This window comes from Eschrichtius robustus, chromosome 8 (genome assembly GCF_028021215.1).
Source record: "Eschrichtius robustus isolate mEscRob2 chromosome 8, mEscRob2.pri, whole genome shotgun sequence".
Lineage (NCBI taxonomy): Eukaryota > Metazoa > Chordata > Mammalia > Artiodactyla > Eschrichtiidae > Eschrichtius > Eschrichtius robustus.
Window position 1 is genome coordinate 71,183,084 of NC_090831.1, and position 21,982 is coordinate 71,205,065.

At 32.9% G+C, this 21,982-nt stretch overlaps 1 protein-coding gene across 5 annotated transcripts in view; it reads right to left on the reverse strand.

Annotated features, from left to right (window-relative positions):
* Positions 1 to 21,982, reverse strand: part of PPP1R9A (protein phosphatase 1 regulatory subunit 9A) — a 286,952-nt gene that overhangs the window by 85,627 nt on the left and 179,343 nt on the right. For 4 of the 5 annotated variants that reach the window (XM_068550632.1, XM_068550631.1, XM_068550629.1 and 1 more), the window contains exon 5: positions 10,987 to 11,122. In XM_068550632.1, the coding sequence (XP_068406733.1) occupies positions 10,987 to 11,122 (136 nt within the window). Of the gene's footprint in view, positions 1 to 5,953; positions 6,020 to 10,986; positions 11,123 to 21,982 lie in introns of all 5 variants that reach the window. The other variant, XM_068550628.1, reaches the window with a different exon arrangement.

Genomic DNA, 21,982 nt, shown 5'->3' on the forward strand with positions numbered 1-21,982 from the left:
ATTTCCAAAGAGTGATAAGAGAGCCAGAGGATTCCTGCACATGCAGGCATGTCAGTAGAGACACCCAGGCATGCCTGGTAACCTGCATCTTTCATAACAGGCAGTAAGTATTACTGTCCTTGCTCGAGAGGGAAAGTCTACCTGTATCTTCCAAGACTGTTATCTATACAAACACTTGAACAGATAGTCTAGAACAAAGGGCAGTCAGTGCCTCAGAAATGTTAGAGCCTTGGAGAGAACTGTTTCCCAATTTATTTATTTATTTATTTTTTACTTATCAAAGTCTTCTGGTGTTGACATTTTACCCACTCAAATGAAGCACAGAAACCTTATTTCCCTTTACCCCGATGATTATTTAATGGAAAAAATGTCTAGAAAGTCAGCTGATTTTTAAAGTCCCTACAATATTATTCAGTTTACCTTTTCAAAGACTTTCCAACCATTATTCCTTTCTATATACTCAGCTCTGCAGGTAAACTGGTCTTTTTATTTCTTGAGCACACCTAATATTGGCCCAGCTTCTTAGTTACAGAAAACAAACAATAACAACAAACAACTTCTTGCAGATAAAAATTGAAACCATAAATCTCAAATTCATGCTTTTACTTTTGTATGTCCTTTGTTGTGATGATTCTTTTATACTATGGTTATCTGGCCTTTTGACAGATTGCCTGGAAAATGATTTAAATTCTTTACCATATATATTTATTGTTTCCACAGCAAAATAGCAACCTTCTTGGGAGTATAAACTATATTTTTCTATGACTCAATATTTCTAATTCAATTCCTCTTAATAAATGATAGCTACTTACTAAGACATAAATGCCATTGTCTTTAAATCTCTGATAAATATATTCTATATGAGGAGGGAACCAGTGATCCCTATTTTTCCCACTGAGATCCAGAACTAAACAGTCAACAGACCAAAGTAGACCTCTGTATTCAAATGTCACATTGCAATTTCAAATTGGCAGCCTTCCTTGAGTTTCATTTTATTTGCCAAGGAAACAATGAAGCACTTATTCTGATGCCAGCAGGACTGTGGGAAGAGACTAAGAGATTTGTATTTCCCTAAATCTTTAATCTGCAGAAGAGAACAACTACACTGACCAAGTGGCACACGTTATTATTATCTTAATAATTCTTTAATCATACAACGAATTGAATCTTGGAAAATATGGTGTATTCATATATAAAAATTGACTCATATGATTGCAAAAATGCTGATTATCACATAGAACCAGAAGTTACAGCTACAGAATTTATAGTAAACAAAAAAGTAAAACCAACAAAAATATTATTGATGGTATTTCTATGGATTATCTACAGATTAATAATAAATATAATCTCAAACTTATAATTCCCTTTGAGGGAGAATAATTTTACTCCTTTCCTCATTATGGCTATCTGGTGGTTTGTGGAAGAAATTTCTTCTTGAGAAGTGTCTGTAATACCAGGACTCAAAAGTCTTTACGTCAGTTTTCCTGGCATCTTTAAACTGGACAACTCCAGCTCTGATTGCATCTAACCTTTCCCACAAACTCCCATTACCCTAGGCTATTTACAATGCATATTCTGTTCCAGCAGGTGTGAGGCTGAGTGGAGAAATCTGTAATCTTAAAGAAGTACTATGAGAGTCCCACTTTGAGACACAGAGTCTCAAGTCATTTTATAGGTCCTTGGAGAGCAGGAATCATGTCATATTCACTTTATATCCACATAACTATTAAACATAAGCAATTGGACATGGCAGATTTTAGTTTTCTTCATTAAATATTGAGTTGACACAAAGAGTATTTACGAAATATACAAAAAGTATAATGAATAATGATGTAACCACCACCGGTTAACTAACAACTTAAGAAAAGGAGCAGTACCACTACATTTCAATTATAATCCTCTCTGTGTGCCTCCCTGATTCTATTTTAGTCGCCTGCCCTTCGGAATAATTCTGCTGAATTTTATTATTCTTGTTGTTCTTTAGTTTTACTATATTTTTTTAATGACTAAACAATGTATCATTAATTTTTACATGATTTTAAACTTCATATAAATGGAATCATGTATTCTTCTGTGCCTTTCTCCTTTTAATGGTATGCTCCTGAAATTCCTCTAACTGTTGTGAACTGCAGAAACAACTTCTGTGTATCATTCCACTGAATGAATATACTACAATATATTTACCCATTCTCTTCTTGATAGAGATGTCAGTTGTATCCAATTCTTTTCTATTACAAGAATGATATTATACATGTTTTACACCTCATGAATTTAAGAATTTTACTAAGGTGTTTAGGAAGAAATATAATTGTTGAGTCAACTTTACTAGAGAATGCCAAATTGTTTTTCAAAGTGAATGGGACTATTTATACTCCTACTGCAGAGAATAAGAGTTCCTTTTACTCCATATCCCCACCAAAACTTAAAATATCCAATTTAAATCAATTTAGTAGGTAGGAAACAGTATTTCATTTTGGTTTTTAACTTTTACATTTTGCTTCCTAATATGTTTGGGCATCTTTTCATGTGTTCGTTGGCCACTGAGATTTCTTCTGCTACGATATGACTATTCAAGCCAATAGCCCATAAGCAGTCTTTCCCACTGGCTCATGGAGGACTCTTTAGATAATTCTCTTTCAGTTATTTAGTTTTCAAATATTTTCTTCCAGCTTCTGGTATGTCTTTTTGCTTTCACAAAGGCATTCTTTTGATGAATAGAAGTTCTTAATCTTAATGTCAATTTTCTCAATTGTTTCCTTTATGGATTTCCTTAACATAATGAACCATTTCTTACACTGAAGTCATAAAGATATTCTTGTACACCGTCTTCTAAATTTTATAGTTTTGCTTTTCACATTTGAATAGTTAATCTATCTGGAATGTAGCCCATGGGGCTCTAGCTTTAAGATGGAGTTCTTCAATTAGAATTCCACTTTGGGTGGGCCATGGGCTTTTTCTATTGTAACCCAAAGCAACACCAGTTACAGTATAATCATAATATAGAGAACACTTAGGATAAGTATGACATTATGATAGAGATATGAAAGAAGCCAGACATTAAAAAGTATGTACTTTATGATTCCATTCAAATGACATTCTAGGATTGACAAAATTATAGTGTCAGAAAGCAGACTGAATGCTTTTTTGGGGCTGAGAGTGACTGCAAAGTTCTATAAGGGAACTATTTGAGGTAATGAAAATGTTCTGTATCTTTATTGTGGTGGTGGTTAGTCATCACACTGTTAACCTAAACACATTTGAAATTGGTGCACTTTATTGTATATAAATTATTCTTCATTAATGTTGATTTTAATATGTGAAATATGGATATATAGTAATAAAAATTATCAAATTACACACTTAAGATCTGCACATTTTGTTCTATGTCAATAAAATAATTTTCAAAAACCCCTTTAAAATCCAGAATTCCAAAAATCAATTCAGAGTTTTTACCACCACCCTTACTAGCATCAATATCAGTTTAAAATAAATGGAGCCCTTATCAGACCAGGCAAACCTCCACAGTAAGGCATCTTTAGGATGTCAGTCCTTGGTCAGGTCACCATTTAGTTTTTCCTGCTGATGAAAACGTATTTCTATGATTGAAGGCTATTTCTAAGTTAATACAATGGGCAGGAGAAGATGGTTATCTATGCAGTATTGATCTTGGCATCATTTAGGCCATTTCAACTATTCTGTTTCTACTACATGTTTATTCAGTTATGACTAAAAAGTCATGTCAATGTGAGTCACCAGGTTGCCATTTCTAAGGTCGTAAAGGTTTTCAAGGAAGGAAATATGCATATTTATTTTTTTGGTTTTACATGCAGAAGATTTTGGTGCAGTGTGATACAGGTAGGGTCTTCTTGTAAATTCACGGTCTCTCAAAACAATTAAAATGTGGTAGCAAAAGCCCACAGAACGGTGCTAAACCCCAAAGTGCCAAAGACAAGTACAGCTTATTCCTTCAGCCCTTTCCCTATCTTCAATCTCTAGTCTAACTAGGTTTCACATTTCTTTTACCCCTGTATTCTATGCCATTCTTCCTTCACTATTTCAGATTATGTTCCTAACTAAATTTCATTCTCCTCATTTAACTCTACTCTCCACTTTTCATCTTAATATCCTTTGAGTGATTCAAGTCAGTTCAATTTCTTGGCTTCCTCTAATCTGCCCAGTGCTGTGCTCATCCCTGTATGTATTAAAAATCAACCAGCTATCGAGACCTGTCATTGAAGACATTACAAGCTTATGGGTAAACAATGATAGAGAGCGATACACAAGGTGCTACTGACTCAATTAAGAAAGGGCCCTCAGCCCAGCTGAGAGAGCCCAGGAAAGCTTTTTGGAGGAGACAGATGAAATCTAAACAGAGCCCTGAAAGGTGAACAGGATTAGTGGGCACAAAAGAGCAACAAAGAGTGTATGGAATGACATTCAAGGTAGAGAAAACAGGAGGAGCAAAGGCATGGGAAACCACAGGATCCTTATGGCCCACTAGAAAGTTAGTCAGTTTCCCAGGCTAATAAGGCCCATCTCTCACTATGCATTTTAGCATTTTAGAGCTTTTTGGTAAAAAATTATATTCAATTTATAAATGTTTTTAAAGTTGGAAAAATGCTGTCATTTGTGTTTGTTTCTGTGACATTTCTGTAACACTGCAAACTCTGCAGTTCATCACTAAATTGTTCTAGCATGGTTTCTAGAAAGTAAAAAGTCTATAATCTCAGAGGAATTTAATGGCTTAGAAGTACTTGATGAAGTGTATCTGATATTTCATATTTGGCTCATGAATTAATATGACAATGTGGTAGTTGGAAAGAAAATAAGAAAACATATTCAAATCACTTGAATTATGATAAACAAAATAAAACTAAAAAAATGAGCTACAAAAAGATGGCATTATTTAGGCAAAGGTTTCTATTCTACTAATTTCCCTTTACATTGCACATCTTCCTGTCTCTGCTCCATGTTATAAATAATAATGTTTCTATACACAAAGAATATTTCTAGAGAGGACCTTTCAAGTAGAGGAAGATGTCCACCTCCTGGGGATAGTGCATTTATGTGTGTGTATATGTGCGTGTGCACGCACGCATGTGTACACTGCTTAGGTAAGACCAAGAATGGATACAGTCTTTAACTGAATGTCTTCCAAGCACCTTATGATTCTGGGTTTCAATGACAATGACCACTACTATAGATTTGGGGATCACAAACCAAAGGACATAATTAAATTAAATAATTTTAAAGGTCCAGTCACACTGGAGTCTGTAAACAAGCTGTTTTTCTTGTATTGTACTTCTATTCTTCTGGCTCCTCTAATCACCATAAAGCAATCTCCCTTTTTAATATACCTGACTTTCCATTTCTAAGTTATTCTATCGCTGTTACTGGCAGCTAAAGATAGTGAGAATTAGTTTATGATTTAAAGTGTAAAATCTTTTTACACATTTTAGTATGCCTACCATATAAATTGTGCAAACAAGTACTACTATAAGTTAAATATATACACGTTTAGTTTTTTGAAAAATTAAGAACTTTGTATCAAACGATCCTTTTCTAAAAAGATAATCACTGGATTTAAAGACAATATACGTCACCGTGTACGTTATATTTTATAAACATCATACAACTCTGTTGTTGGATATCTTTTTCTTCCCTTGAATATAAATCACAAAATATTTAAAATGTTAGGGGTTTAAAACATCCATGGTTAAATATTAGGAAGTGAGTCCAAATTGCAGAAACTGTGCCTAAAATATGTGCTATGTTTCAGAGTTAATTATTTTTCAATTGGTTATCTTCAAACTATTATTCAACATACAAAACACATGGCTCTAGAGAAGTTCTTCCAAGCACAGAGCTAGTTAATAAGACAAATAGAATATTTAACTTCACACATGAAAGCAGGAAGGTACAGATAAGCATTATTTTCCACCAAAAAACAAACCTTAAGGAAATAGTTGTTATTGTTATTGCAGTTGCCAGACACTCCTTGCAATTCAGCCACAGTGTTCTAAAATGGTTGACAACAAAAATTAAAAAAGGCTTTTCCCCCCACTAGAGAGAGCAGCCTAATGAGAGAAAAAACACTGAAGTTCCAGTGCTTGCTGTAACACGAACTTTCAAGAACTAATACCCCTAACGCTTAGTTTCTTAGCCCTATACACACAGCATAAAGCCAGTTCACATTACTAAAAGGCCATCCATAATAACTGCAGTCTCTTGTTCACACGACACCAGCTGCTTCCAGACAGGGACAGCAAACAGCATGAGTCAAGTTTAATGTTATCCCTTTAAAGCTTTTCACATAAAAATTACATTGTTGTAAACCTTTAACACATGCAAACCATAGCTTCCATTGTATTTCTGTCTCTAATTATTACATATTAACACAAGCAATAAAAATGCATATCCATGTAGGCAGTTGCTCTAAATGGTATTCAGTACTTTAAAAGATTCTAATAAAAAATGTTGTCATGATACAGTTGTTAATAATAATTTCTAGTAATAAAAACAAATTATGAAAGAAAGATTAAATTATATTTTAAGAGAAGGAGCCTCGGTTTCTGGAGTGATGATTAATCTTGCTATGAACTACTACACAAAGCGGCTTTGAAATGCCATCTATACTCTAAGACTTTAAAGTGTAATAAATATTATATTTAAAGAAGCAAGACCAAAATAATCATATAATTTTAAAAGTGTATGTAAAATAATTCATTTTAATGTGAATGACCATTATATACTTTCTAATTAAAAAAAGTGGTACAGTACCAGTTCACACTTCATTTCCAGTCTGAGCCCACAGGGTTTCACACTGCATATTGCTCTTTGATAGAAACAGATACCCAAAATATACATACATGACCTACGCTACACAAAACATATACCAGAATTACATCATCTCACCATTAAAAGGTAAACATTGATAACTGTGGCGTATGAATGGAAATTAAACTTGTTATTGAAAATAAAATCTAGTTGAAAAATTTACCATACCCCCAGAATTTCGTGGGATAGTGCTGTCTGAGGGGTTTACTGAAATCCTCCATGGTTACCTTTCAGATTGTTTTTAAAAAAAAAAAAAAGAAGGAAAGAAAGAGAAATGAACAATAATTCTATAAATCCAGAAGTACAATCACCCAATCACAGATATATTCAGATCTACGTTTAAAATTTTTCAGTGGTTCAGATTTATACCTCCCTCTTCTTTACAGGATCCCCCCTTTTATTTTTCAGCCTTTAGGCAGAGCCATTTTAACTTTCTTAAAAAAATCATAATGTTTAACAGAGAATGAACAGAAACAGGAATGCAATTCAAACTGAACTGGGTGTTTGCTTATTTTAAACTCTATTCTAGTTTAAATATTTGAAGGAAAAAAAACAGAAAATTCAGACGTTTAAATGAAGTTTGGGTATTATCTATATATTTTAAATTCTACTGGAGTATGATTTATAATTTCTTAAAGCATTAAAACAGATGTCTATAAGCACACACAATACATAGTAAGGTATTCTTAATCCTAAATATGGTTCTGATAAGACGCCCACTGAACTTTTACAATTTCAGGATATATTTCTCACACTGCAATGTTTTCCCTGTAGGCAATTCAAGCAAGCAACTCCCCTCTGTCAATGCGACAGGTTCCAAGTTAGAATCAACCTTGGATTATTTGACCAAAACCAGAGCTATCTATTCTTCAGTAGACAAAGCTGATCTAAGTGCTGGCTCTGGAAATTAGTTGGATGAACATGGTTGCTCTGCATTTAATTAGAGGTTTTCCTGGCTGGCCCAGGGACTGTCACAGGGGATATTATCAAATAAAAACGATTCTAACTTTGGAATCATAGGATGATTCTATAAATGATAAGAAAAACAAGAAACCAAGCGATTGATTACACAACTCAGGGTTAGCAAAGATATGTAAATCAATAAATTGTTCAATTACATATAAAATTAAATCAATTATTCAAGGACCATTTACTCACTGGATAACAAATACTGGTTCTTCTCATTTCCAGTATGTCTTTTACTTTTCATTAACACAGAGAGAGAATAAATAAAAAATAAGGACATAACACTCAGATCAATCAATTTAACAATATCTGGTTAAATTGTAACCAGATAGTAAAAAATTAGTAAGAAGTGAATTTAATCAAGTAAATAAATTAACATGTGTACACAAAAGTAGATTTTTACTATTTGCAGGGTTTTCATCTCTCCGATGCACAGAAAATTAATGGTAGGTTTTAGTTGGGCATGCTTTAGTGAGGCAGTGTGTAACACACAAGAAAGGGAAAAAGGTACGTCCGAGAGGAACACGAGAGAGAAAGAAACAATGGGAAAGGGTTCCTTGACCTTTTCAATAAAGTGAAGGTTACTTGGAGTAGCATAATAGCAAGCACCTGCTTTCTATTTCTACAACTTACAGACAGAAGAAAAAGTTTAACCTAAAGCTAAACTCTGTTTTTTTGTAAAATAGTTGTATACTTAGCTATTCTTCCCTTTAAGCCCTATCTTCATAGGCTACTTCTGAATTAAGTATTTACCTATAGTAAAATAATTCTGCAAGTTTTCAATCCCCCTATTATTAGAAATATAGAACAAAGAATTACAGAGCCTAAGTATTACAAGAAACTCCATAAGCCAAAACAGGAATCTTCCTTCCAGCATCTCTTGTTCCCCAGTTACTCTGTGTGTGCCTAAAAACAGACAGACCCATCAGTCTACTCCATTCAAAATCAGCAGTGTGTTGCAAAGAGTCCAGGCCTTGGAGTCAGGAAGACCTTGTTCCCATCCTAAATCTGGCAACCACTAGCTATACCACTAGAAAAAGCCTCAATTACTACGTTTTTAGAAAAAAAAAAAAAAAAAAAAGATTCTTCTGCTTGCTGTAAAGATTACATGAAATCATGTAGGAAAGGCACCTGGCCAAGTGCCTGGCACTGAATATTTATTTACCCTCCTTGCCCCTGAGAATATCTGCTCAGGTGACAATCAACTAACTCTGCTTTCCTTATAAAAACAGGCAAACAAACAAAATCCATATGATGTACTCCTAAGTATAAATGTTGAATGATAAATATTCCTTTTGCATTTAGTCAAATTTTTAAATTAGAGAAAATCTTATATTAAAAAAAAGCTTTAGCTGCTTAAGTTGAAAACTTTGGGGGATGAATGTGATCAATTCCTCAAAATAACTGGAGGAAGTATGTAGTAAATGATCTAAAAATTTCAGTTGGGAAGCCTCAATTAAAGAACTATCTTATTTCCCCTCTTTCCTTGTTAGACCTGATGCTTTATTTCACAGGCTCATGGAATATTAGAAACTGGAAGGAATTTAGAGATTTAGTCCAATACCTACCCGTACTTTAAAGCAAAGACACTGAGGTCCACAGAGACTGAAAAATTTGGCTTCCTCACCTTCCACCACTTGATGTCACCCGTACTCCCCTGAACCTCAGATCCAAATTCTTTCTAACAGAGTGAGCAGGTAAAAGCCAAACCTGCCAAGAATGACTCTACAATCCTAATTCAGGCTTGAAGCCAAAGCAAATCAGTGTCTCTGATAAAACACAAAACTGAAAACTAGGGAAGATGAAAGTTCAAATATTTGAGGAAATCACTTTTTTAGTTTCGAAATCCAAGATAACATTTTCATATATAATATCGTAGTATAGTAAAAAAAAGAAAAACCAAACTTGCCATTTAAAGTGAATTCTGAAAGTGAAAAACTAAATCAACTAAATAGAATTCTAAGAAACTAATTCACTCAAGTGAAGAATTTCTAATGTTTACTCTTAGATCAACAGTTAACTGAATCACCATTTTAAAATTTTCTACTACAATAAAGAGAGAATACATCCTCATTATACTACAAACAGATGAAAAATTAAGATACATTTGGGTTAGAACACTCCAGACTAAAAATACATGAAAAATATTTGAATGTCTCTTCATTGATCTTCACTAGGTCCTGGCTAGAAACCAAAAAAAGTTCTGGAAAAAGAATATATTCAGATGAGTAGAGGTTGAACATATGAAGTTACACTATCCTTATTTATATCAGCTGGTATGAAGAAGAGTATTTGTTATACCTGAATATTTACTATGTTTATGAGGTATGAAATACTGCAACTAAATTGTTGATGGATCCTTTGACATGCCAATGTGAAACATATGCATGTTTAAACATGTTTATAATAAAGTATGTTGTCCCATTTTATCAATGTACATTTGGCATTTACATTAGAAATAGACCAGCATCTGTATTATATTACAACACACAAGGGTTCCGTAGAAAAGTTTTCACTTGGGGGTTAGCTTCTATTCATTTGCTTGATCTTCTACAGAGAGCAGGATGCAAAATTATTCCAGTATGTATCTACTCTATGGAGTATGTGCTGGTGGAAAAGCTTTGTTCTGCATTATGTTAGCACAAATCATAGTGAGCAGATCCAAAGAACTTTCTCTTCCTGGGGGGGGAAAGAAACCTGAAAACACTCAGCAATTTTCAGTACTTTTCTGTGTATGTTTGTGTATGTGTATGTGCCTTTTCACTCAAAATGTTTACTGATTTTTTTGAAAAAGCGTTACATACTTATTGTAGAAAATTTAGAAAAAATTGAAAAAATATAAAGCAGAGAGAGAAAATCACCTAATTCCAACAAAAAAATAGCTACTATTCACATTTTGGTATTTTTACCCTTTTTTGTTTCAGTGAATTTATCTTAATACTGTGGTAAAAGAGGACTTATTTGATCCAGAAGTCTTCATACTGTAAATATGATACCATTACTTGATTGATAAGCTAATAACAAACACAAGTAATATTTCCTTTCTGTGAGTTGAATGTCAACACATTCTCCTTGAGAAACTGCAAAGACCTGTCATACTGTTATACTGTAAAGAGAGTTTTATCAAGTAGGGATGTAGAAAGAAGAAATGAAGGAAAAAGAACGTTTGCAAATGCAACTTACCTCATCATCATCGGCATCATACTGGGCATAGTGCTGTTCAAGCAGCTCTCTCTGGCGCCTTTCTTGTTCCAGCGTCTGGCTTATCAACTGGGCAACCTCACTCACTTGTCCTGGTTTTTCTCGCCCAATAACAAATCTATACAAAGGTTAAAGAAAACTGATATAGTTAGACTCTCCAGCAAAAAGGAATGCTAAGAAAAGTAACCAAGCTTCATATTTCATCAGGGTACATCAGACCTCAAAAAACTACTACCTATATTTTTTGAAAGGTATGCCTGGGTAGAAGAAGAGGTTAGCTGAGCAATTAAAGTGATTTTTGCAGCCACAGCCCAAAGGAAAAGAAACGGGAAAAGTAAAGGACCATAAAAAATTATTACTTTAGGAGAAGACAAAACAGATGTAATCCATTCTACAGTACTTTACACATTTTTGATGCCCTGCAAAATGAAAGCAAGCTCATAATTTACTGTACCACTGAACTTCAGAATCATTTTCATAATTATGTCCTCTTTATAATGCAAAAACCACTTCAAAAATATTTTGAGGTATGGCATACCCTATGTGAGTAAATAAATAGAGAGGCACTGACTTTTTGCTAAGCAACTGTAACTGTGGAGATAAGAAAAAGAAGGGGAAACAAATGTAGTTTTTGGTTTTGTTTTTAAAATGAAAAACTAAAATAAGGAGAGGTGGCAAATTAGTTCATTTCTTTTGGAGAAAGATGCTATGAGGAAGGATGTGGCCTCAAGAAATAAAGAGTCAAGGGGAAATATCTGTTGATACTAATTCCTATAAGTATAAAGAAAAAAACAGGGAAGACATTTACTTATTGCCAGCTAGTCACTTATGATACACCCTCATTGATACTATGGTTCTTCCTCAACAAATTAATATTCACTTTTTAACATCTTTTCACACTAATATATGGTTCTATTTTTCTAAAAATACAAATAATATGTCTCCATGATATAGTTTCCATATATTATTTAACTTCATTATTTTGGATGTAACTCTTTGTTTAATCTTGCTTCTATGCTTAATTGATGATTTCCTCTGATTATAATACGTTGCTATTTTCTGTTACAATTTTAAATGAAATACTTTACCATTCTCTGTACAAATTCACTAAAGGTCAAAATTTTTATACTTGGATGTTAGTAATTAAATGTCTTTTAGAAATATTTTTATGTAGTTTCAAACAGGACTGTTGAAATTATGCTTGGGTATTCATTTATCATCTGAGTTATTTTCCTTTGGGAAGTTATTAATTATTAATTATTGAGTTGTAATAATTGTTTATATATTCTGGATATATATCCTTATCTATAAATGTTATAGATACATACACTTACACAGATACATACATGCACACAAATCATATATGCATATGTTTGATTTATTACCTTCTCTCAATCTATGGCTTGCCTTTTCATCTTAACTGTGTCTTTCAAGGAAGTCCAATTTATCGCTTTTTAAAAGATTGTGCCTTGTGTTTCCTAAGAAATCTTTGCCTGAATTAATATTGCTAAGATTTTTCTCCTATTTTTCTTGTTAAAGTGTTAATGTTTTGATTTTTTATTAGGTATGAGAAATCTTTCAAACTAATTTTCATGCATGATGCTTGGTAAGGGGGGAGTTCCATTATTTTCCAAATGAGTAACCAGTTGTTTCCATACCATTTCTTAAAAAGACTATTCATTACCACCACTGAATTACTCAGGGACATTTGTTGAAAATCAATTGACCATGTACTTGTGTGCTGATTTTTGGACTTTCCAATCTGTTCCATTGATGTATTTATCCTTGTACCAATACCACACTGCCTTGATTACTATATAGTAAATCTTGAAACTAGGTGCTATGAGTTATCCAACTATGTATATCTTTTTCAAAATTATTTTGACTATTCTAAGTTATCTAAATTGCTATATAACTTTTACAACCAGCTTGCCAATTTCATTTAAAAAGCCCATTGATGTTTCATTTGGTATTGGTTTGAATCTATAGATTGTGGAGAACTGACATCTTAATAATATGGAATTGTCTGATCCATGAACATGGTATATCTCTGCATTTATTTTTCTTTAATTATTTCTATTGAAATATAGTTGGCATACAATATTATGTTAGTTACAGGTGTATTCATAATGATTTGACACTTGTACACATTATGAAATGATCACCACAATAAGTCTAGTAACCATCTGTCCCCATATTAATTATTACAGTATTACTGACCATATTCCTTATGCTGTAATATTACAACACCTTGACTTACTTATCATACAGCTAGAGATTTGTATCTCTTAAAACCTTCACCTATTTGGCTCACTCTCCACACACACCCCTCCCTCCAGGCAACAACCCATTTGCTGTCTATATCTGAGTCAGTTTTAATTTAAGTTTTTGTTTTGCTTTTCAGCTTCCAAATTTAAGTGAGATCCTTCATTATTTGTCTTTCCTTTCTGACATATTTCACTTAGTATAACATCCTGTAGATACATCTATGTTGTCGCAAATGGCAAGATTTCATTTTTTATGGCTAATATTCCATTGTATAAATATATCACTTTGTCTTTATCCTTTTGCCTAATGTTGGACACTTAGGTTGCTTCTGTATCTTGGCTATTGTAAATAATGCAGCAATGGACATTTGAGTGCATATATTTTTTCAAATAAGGGTTTTTGTTTTCTTCAAATAAATACCCAGAAGTAAAATTACTAAATTATATTGCAGTTCTGTTTTTAATTTTTTGAAGAACTTCCATACTGCTTTCCATAGTGGTTGCACTGATTTACAATTCCAACAACAACACACAAGGGTTCCCTTTTCTCCACATCCTCACCAACGCTTATTTGTTGTCTTTTTGATAATAGCCATTCTGACAGGTGTGAGGTGATATCTCATTGTGATTTTGATTTGCATTTCCCTGATGATTAGTGATATTGAGCATCTTTTCATGTGTCTGTGGCCACATGTCTTCTTTGGGAAAATGTCTATTCGGGTCCCCTGGCCATTTTTAAATAGGGTTCTTTGCTATTCTGATGTTGAGTTATATGAGTTCTTTGTATATTTTGGATATAAATCCCTTATCATTTTGCAAATACCTTCTCCCATTCAGTTGGCTGCCTTTTCATTTTGTTGACAGCTTCCTTCACTGTGCAGAGCTTTTCAGTTTAATGTAGTCCCATTTGTTTTTTGTTTATTTTTGCTTTTGTTTCCCTTGCCTAAGGAGATGTATCCCAAAAAAATGTATTGCTAGGACTGACGTCAAAGAGCATACAGCCTATGTTTTTTTCTAGGAGTTTTATGGTTTCAGGTCTTACATTAAAGTCTTTAATCTATTTTGAGTTTATTTTTGTATATAGTGTGAGAAAGTAGTCCAGTTTGGTTATTTTGCATGTAGCTGTCCAGTTATCCCAGCACCATTTATTGAAGAGACTGTCTTTTCCCCATTTTGTATTCTTGCCTTCTTTGACTGACTATTTAAGTGTCATTTTATTTCTGAGATCTCTATTCTGTTCCATTGATTTATGTGTCTGTTTTTGTGCCAGTACCATACTATTTTGAATACTGTAACTTGGTAGTATAGTTTGAAATCAGAAGCATGATACTCCCAGCTTTGTTCTTTCTCAAGGCTATTTTGGCTATTTGGGGTCGTCTGTGATTCCATACAAATTTTAGAATTATTTGCTCTAGTTGTGTGAAAAATGCTTTTGGTATTTTGATAGGGGTTGCACTGAATCTGTAGACTGCCTGAGGAGCACTTTAACAATATTAACTCTTCCAATCCATAAGCACAGAATATATTTCCATTTGTTTATTTCATCTTCAGTTCCTTCCATCCATGTCTAATAGTTTTCTGAGTAAAAGTCTTTTACCTCCTTAGTTAGGTTTATTTCTAGCTATTTTACTCTTTATGATACAATTGTAAATTGGGTTGTTTTCTTAATTTCTCTTTCTGATATTTTGTTGTCTGTACAGAATTACAGGAGATTTCTGTATATTAATTTTGTAATCTGCTACTTTACTGGATTCATTTATTAGTTCTAAGTTTTTTGGTGGTGTCTTTAGGATTTTCTATATATATAGTATCAGGTCATCTGCAAAGTGACAGTTTTAATTCTTCTTTTCCAATTTGGATTCCTTCTATTTCTTTTTCTTGTCTGATTGCTGTGGCTAGAACTTACAATACCGTATTGAATAAAAGTGGCAAAAATGGGCATCCTTGTCTTGATCCTGATCTTAGAGGAAATGCTTTCAACTTTTCACCATTGAGTATGATGTTGGCTGTGGGTTTGTCATATATGGCCTTTATTATGTTGAGGTATGTTCCCTCTATACCCATGTTGTTGAGAGTTTTTATCATAAGTGCATGTTGAATTTTGTTAAAAGCTTTTTCTACATCTATTGAGATAATATAATTTTTATTTTTCAATTTGTTACTGTGGCTATCACATTGATTTGTGGATATTGAACCATCCTTGCATCACTGGGATATATCCTATTTGATCATGTTATTATATAATCCTTTTAATGTATTGTTGAATTCAGTTTGCTAACATTTTGATGAGAATATTTGCATCTAGGTTCATCAGTGACATTGGCCTGTGATTTTCTTTTTATGTGTGGTAATTTTGTCTGGTTTTGGTATCAGGGTGATGCTGACCTCAGAACAAGTTTGGAAGCATTTCCTTTGCCTTTACCAACGAGACCTTTTTCTTTTGTAATTTAAATGTCTCTAGTTGCGGTCTTCTTTCTTCTGCTTAGAGAAGTTCTTTTAACTCTTCTTGTAAAGCCAATTTAGTGGTTTGAAATCTTTTAGCTTTTACTTATCTATAAAACTCTTTATCTCTCCTTCAAATCTAAATGATAGCCTTGCTGAGTAGAGTATTCTTAGTTGTAGGGTTTTTTTCCTTTCATCACTTTGAATATATGGTGCCACTAGCTTCTGGCCTGCAAAGTTTTTGCTGAAAAGTCGGCTAACAGTTTTATGGGAATTCCCTTGTAAGTAACTAGTTGGTTTTCTCTTGCTGCTTTTAAGATTCTATGTCTTTAATTTGTGCCCTTCTAATTATAATGTGACTTGGTGTGAACCTCTTTTGGTTCATCTTGTTTGGGACTCTCTGTACTTCCTGGATCTGGATGTCTGTTTCCTTTCTCAGGTTATGGATATTTTCAGCTATTATTTCTTCAAATAAATTCTCTGCCCCTTTCTCTCTCTCTTCTCCTTCTGGGGTCCCTAGAATGCGAACATTAGTATGCTTGATGTTGTCCCAGAGGTCTCTTAAGCTAACCTCATTTTTAAAATTCTTTTTTCTGCTCAGCTTGGGTGATTTACACTACTCTGTCTTCCAGTTCATTGATCTCTCTGCATTTATTTAAAAGTTTTATGTTGAACTACACATGTCTCTTCATTCAGGCAGCAAATTTGGGTAGCGTTATAGCTTCCAGTTAGACACACTTTAAAGCCTTGTAATCTGGTATAATTTACAGTACAGATTTGCAATAAAAGAATGTCATCATGGTAAGTGTGGTCCAAAGGGAAAGCACACAGAAGTGGAACTGAACTATTCTCTATGCCGTATTTTCCTCATGTGAAAATTAGTACCTACCCCATATGTCTAAAGGAGTGACAGAAGAATAAAATGTGGTACAGACATGAAAGGACTTTAAGGCACTATTATTAAGACTAATAAAATCTCCCATTTGGAAAATGTGTAACATTCAAATTACCTGTCTATATATTCTAAATGTTTGGTCCATTTTTAAGCTGTCATTATAAGTGTGTCCTACTGTATGTGTATAATCTAGCATACATAGAAATGAGTGGAAAATATAAAATTTAAAGTAAGGTTATTATTTCAAGTATGGACTCAGAATATGGACATACTGTGATAGTATAATTTAGGAGTTAAAAGTGTATGTAAAAGAGAAAAATGGCTTTGACAGAACAAATCCACTGAAACATAAACATGACTTATTGGCTCTGTGACCCTGAGTGTATTAAAATTTCTAATTCTTAGTTTCCAAATTTGTAAAATAAATATAATAACAATAACAAACAAACATATAATCCATATAAAAAGCTTAACTAAGTACCTGGTGCCTAGAGAGTATTAGTACATGTTTACTGTTGCCTTTATCTAGATAATATATTAATATCTACACAGGGTTGAGTGCATTTCAAAGTACTATATGTACACACTGTCCAAATTACTTATTTGTTCTCACTAGTTTTGAAAGAGAAAAGGTTTTTGTGAGTCAACCACAGGAAAAAGATAAAATACTTGCACTGAAATGTGCTCTAAAAAACCTTAATTTCAGTTGCATTTGAAATAGGAAAGTATGGATTATATAATCACTCCACATTGAATTTTAAAGATCATCAAAAATATAACAATTAAAGCCAGCAACAATCAGACCCTCTAAATATATGTGACCAAATTAACTGACATTTATGCACAATTATTATTTATATTTTAGACATTATCCCCAGCTGAAATGACAACACATGTAGTCAAATCATCTTGTTTATAAACTTAAAATTCCTTTAAGAGAAAAATACTTTTCTTGTTACTTTCTATTTTTTTTCCTTGCTTCAGTAAGGAACAGTGTGATCTTTTATATTTTAGCTATAAAGAATGAAGTAAAAAAAAAAAAAAAAAACACGTAATGTACATTTAAATTAAACTTAGGTATTTTCTAAGCTTACAATTTACAAATAATGGCAATATTAAAAACAAAATCTATAACTAGGGTTTATGTTTTTACAGCATGGCGTGTTTTTACAGCGTGGCGTGTTTCTAGTGTTTAAAACAATCATGCTGCTTCAACATGAATTATTTTACAAAAAACTGTCCCCTCTCACCCTCAGGCTGAGATAAAATAGGCAAAGGCAGATAAATCAGTTTTTCCTTTTCTTTTCATCTATTATAAGACAAAGCAATGTCCATGTACTGTCCTTTGGAGTTTAGATGACGAGATTATACGGAATTCATTTGATTAGTTTATTGAATTCTCTGGTGAGCTGTCAAACAAAAACAAACAACTATAAAATTCCATTTACAATTTGCTGAATTGTAGTCATAAAGAATGATGTGAGAGGTTATGTTGAAAAATGATGATTTATGAGTGTCTGTTTTTCCGATATAAGCTATTCCAATAAAAGTGATACGTTAGTCAAAAATAGCACTTATTATGACATCAAAAATTTTTAATTATAAATGTGGAATTAATCTAAAAAAGGAAAATCTAAATCAGGATATAGTTATTAGTTCTTATAAAATCAATTCTTTCATTCAAATGTTCTATAAACAAATATTTATCATATGCACACAAAAAACCTTAATAATAAAAAGAAAACTAGATGAACAAGACCTATTATCATTTGACTTCAGCCTTGGGTCACAAGATCACATGGTGCTTTTAAACATTTTGGTAAAAACTCTTTTTTTTCTATATTTGATGACATCTTACAGTGTGAACTTGATAGCTGTTTAAATATTTAACTTAATTTTACTGAGCAATGGTGGCAAAAGTATATCCATCCCCCTTCACTAAAATTTGCTGATTGTGTTCAGAGGCTGAAGTTCTGCACAACCAGGCTTTTCCCTCTTTCTTATACTTGAAGACTCTTACATATTTTTCCTTTCCATATTGGGATCTAGATTAATATACTATATATTTAGCATTTAAATTTTTAAAAATTCATCTAAAAATGTTTGCTTTTAAAAGACAGATCTGAAATATTTAAACCTAATTGTAAGCCTTAGTTCCTGGAAATGAATTTTGTATCTAATCCAACTCTGATTATAAAGAACTTTTTTCTACACTATAGTTCAATGTAAAAAAAAAAGTAGTTGAATTATTTAAAAAACATTGCCTAACTCATGCTACGTCAAGGACTATATATTTTCTAAAATGCTACATCCTTTCAAGAAATGACATTTCTCTATTTAATAGTTAGCTCTGATGTCTCAGGTTTAAACGTTTACACACACAAATACTAAAAAGCATTTTTTGAGAATCTTAATCTGTACATAGTGACACCAGAAAACATCTCATTAAGCCGAAGTCCCCTTTAAGTAGTTTTCTGAAATCCCCACTGTCTTTAATCTTCTTCCTATCACCAGTTGTTGCTGACTATTCTCATATATATGAGAGTAAAATTTTATTATCCATGGTCCCAACTTTAGAGTGGCTGCTCCTCTAATCTGAGGGAAAGGGGATAGTCTTAGGAGTAATGTAAGTACAAAATCCACAATGATTCATGATTTCCATGAACATGATAATACCCTCACTGCCCTTCATTATGTATGACACTCCATTACACCCAACCACAAAACCAAGGCTCTGTTAAAAAGCGAAACTCTCAATTTCCCCTTGTGTGTAATGGTGACAAAAATTCTTATTAAAATGATGTGAATGAAGTGAAAACATTTCAATATTCAATGCACTTCGATGGAGATCTCAAATACACCAATGACATTATATAAAAAAGAATATTTTAAAGCTTCCATACTTAGAAATTACATGCCCAGGGGTGAATCCAAAATAAACATGAGCATAGCTATAAAAAAGTCACTTATCATTCACTTATATTTTCTTTTGAATATTATAACCTCTTCCAAAAAGGACAGAGGAATATTTAAGACCCTCAGATTAATTTATTTTCTATTGTGTGTAACTATAGTTCCTATAAAATCCTGACCTCCAGAAGTGTTATATGACTTGATGTCAGAAAGTTGTTAAATACATTCACTGGGGATAAAAGCATGATGAGTGCTTAGTGATTGAGCACAAGTAGCAGGTACTTTTCAGAAAGCATTTAAAGCTTAATGTGAACGGCACTGAAGAGCAAACAAAATTTATTAGAAATTTCTCATACTGAAGCACAATCTCTTCTATAGCATCACTTTCCTAGAACAGCTGCCTTTCAGTACTAGGAAGGCCGTCTGGAGTTAAAAACAACAACTCATCCTTGTTCCAGAGTTCACTCTTTCAAATGCTTTACAATTGTTACCATGTCTTTTAAATTTTTTCTATATTTTAGGCAAAAGTTTGTAGACTCTTTTATGTATAGAAGGAAAAACGTTTAGATCTCTCACCATCCAAAGGTCAGTCTTTCTTAAATAGTCTCAAGGTTTTCAGGGTTCTTAAGATAAGGTATGCAACATTAAACATAAATTATATTATGGTATAACATTAATCTGTCTGCCTGTCTATCCATCTGTCTGTGCATCCATCCAACTAGTTACTGATCACTACATAATAGGCAGCCTCTAAGATGGATTCAAGTAATCTCTGTATTCTTATATCCATGTCTTGTGTAATTCTCTCCCGTTGAGTGTGGGATGGACTTGTTGACTCACTTTTATCAAATAAAATACAGAACTGATGGAATGTCACTTCGGCTCTATGAAAAGATGGCAGATTGCGTCTTGGCTACTCCCTTGGATCACTCCCTCTGGGGAATCTAGTTTCCATGTTATGAGGCATCCCTGTAGAGAGGCTCTCATAAGAAAGCTGGGAAGTGGATCACAGAAACTGTGAGATAAAAAAAGTATGCTGTTTCAAGTCGTTAAATTTGGGAGTAATATGTTATGCAACAATAGGTACACCAATTATGCCAGGCACATAGTAGTAAATAAGATAGGCAAGGTCCCACTTAAAGCTACAGACCCAAAAACATGAGTTCTTAAAAGTTACGTTGCAAGTCTATGTTTGAATAAGGAAAAGGGTCCATACGTAATAAAGAATTTTATATAGATATATTTTTTCTGGTAAAAACTCAATAACAAAATATTTTTAAAATAAAAGTATACAGCACAATAAAATCTACATATTGTTAATGAAATTGTTTGACTACATCTGCCTTTCTTAAAGAAACATGATCCTCCTTCCCAAATCACCATCACCTCAATATAATTAGTTAGCATAGCACTTTTTAAGTTAATTTTAACTATTATCACACATTTTAAGAATCAGTTTTACTGAAGTCAAATTTATATACAACAAAATTTACCAAATTTAAATTGTATAATATGTTGTGACAAATATATATACAGTTGTATAACAAACACAATAACCACAATATAGAACATTTTGTCACCCCAAAAATGTTCCCTCTTTCTTCTCTGCAGTTTAAATGGATTCAAGCAGTGTAAAGCCTTTTGCGTCTGGCTTCTTACTCAATATAATAGTTTTGAGAGTCATACATGGTGCTAAATATGTTGGCAGTTCATTCCTTTGTATTGCTAAGAAATATTTCATTGTATGGAATATAATACAATTTGTAGATGCATTTATCAGTTAAAGGACATTTGAGTTGTTTCCAGTTTGGAGCTTTTCTGAATAAAGCTCCTATGAACGTGCAAGTATGAGCCTTTGGGTAGATACATGTTTTTATTGCTCTTGCATAAATAGCTAAGAGTAGAACTGCTGGCTGGTATGATAAGTGTATGTTTAACTACATAAGAACCTGTCAAACTGTTCTGCAAAGTGGCTGTGTTATTTTGCATTCCCACCAGAAATGAATGGATGTTATATTAAAGTTGCTCTACATCCTTGTCAATGCACGGTAGTATCAGTCTTTTAAATTTCAGCCATTCTAGTGGGTGTGTAGTTGTACCTCACTGTGGATTTAATTTGCATTTCTCCAATGATTAATGGTGTTGAGCAGCATTTCATGTGCTTAACTGTATATCTTCCTCAGTGAAGTGTCTTGTTAATTGATTTGCAGGTTTTCCACAGGGTTATATATCTTCTTATTGAATTATAAAGAGTTCTTCATACCTTCTAAATAACAGTGCTTTATCAGATAATTGTTTTGCAAATATTAGTCAGTAGCTTGCTTTTTTATTTTAAGGGTATTTTTCAAACAAATGTTTTAAATTTTGATGGTTTAATTTACCATTTCTTTTTCTTAAATTTCTTGCTTTTGTGTTCAAAAGATCTTTGATTAACCCAAGATCATAAAATTTTTGCCTGTTT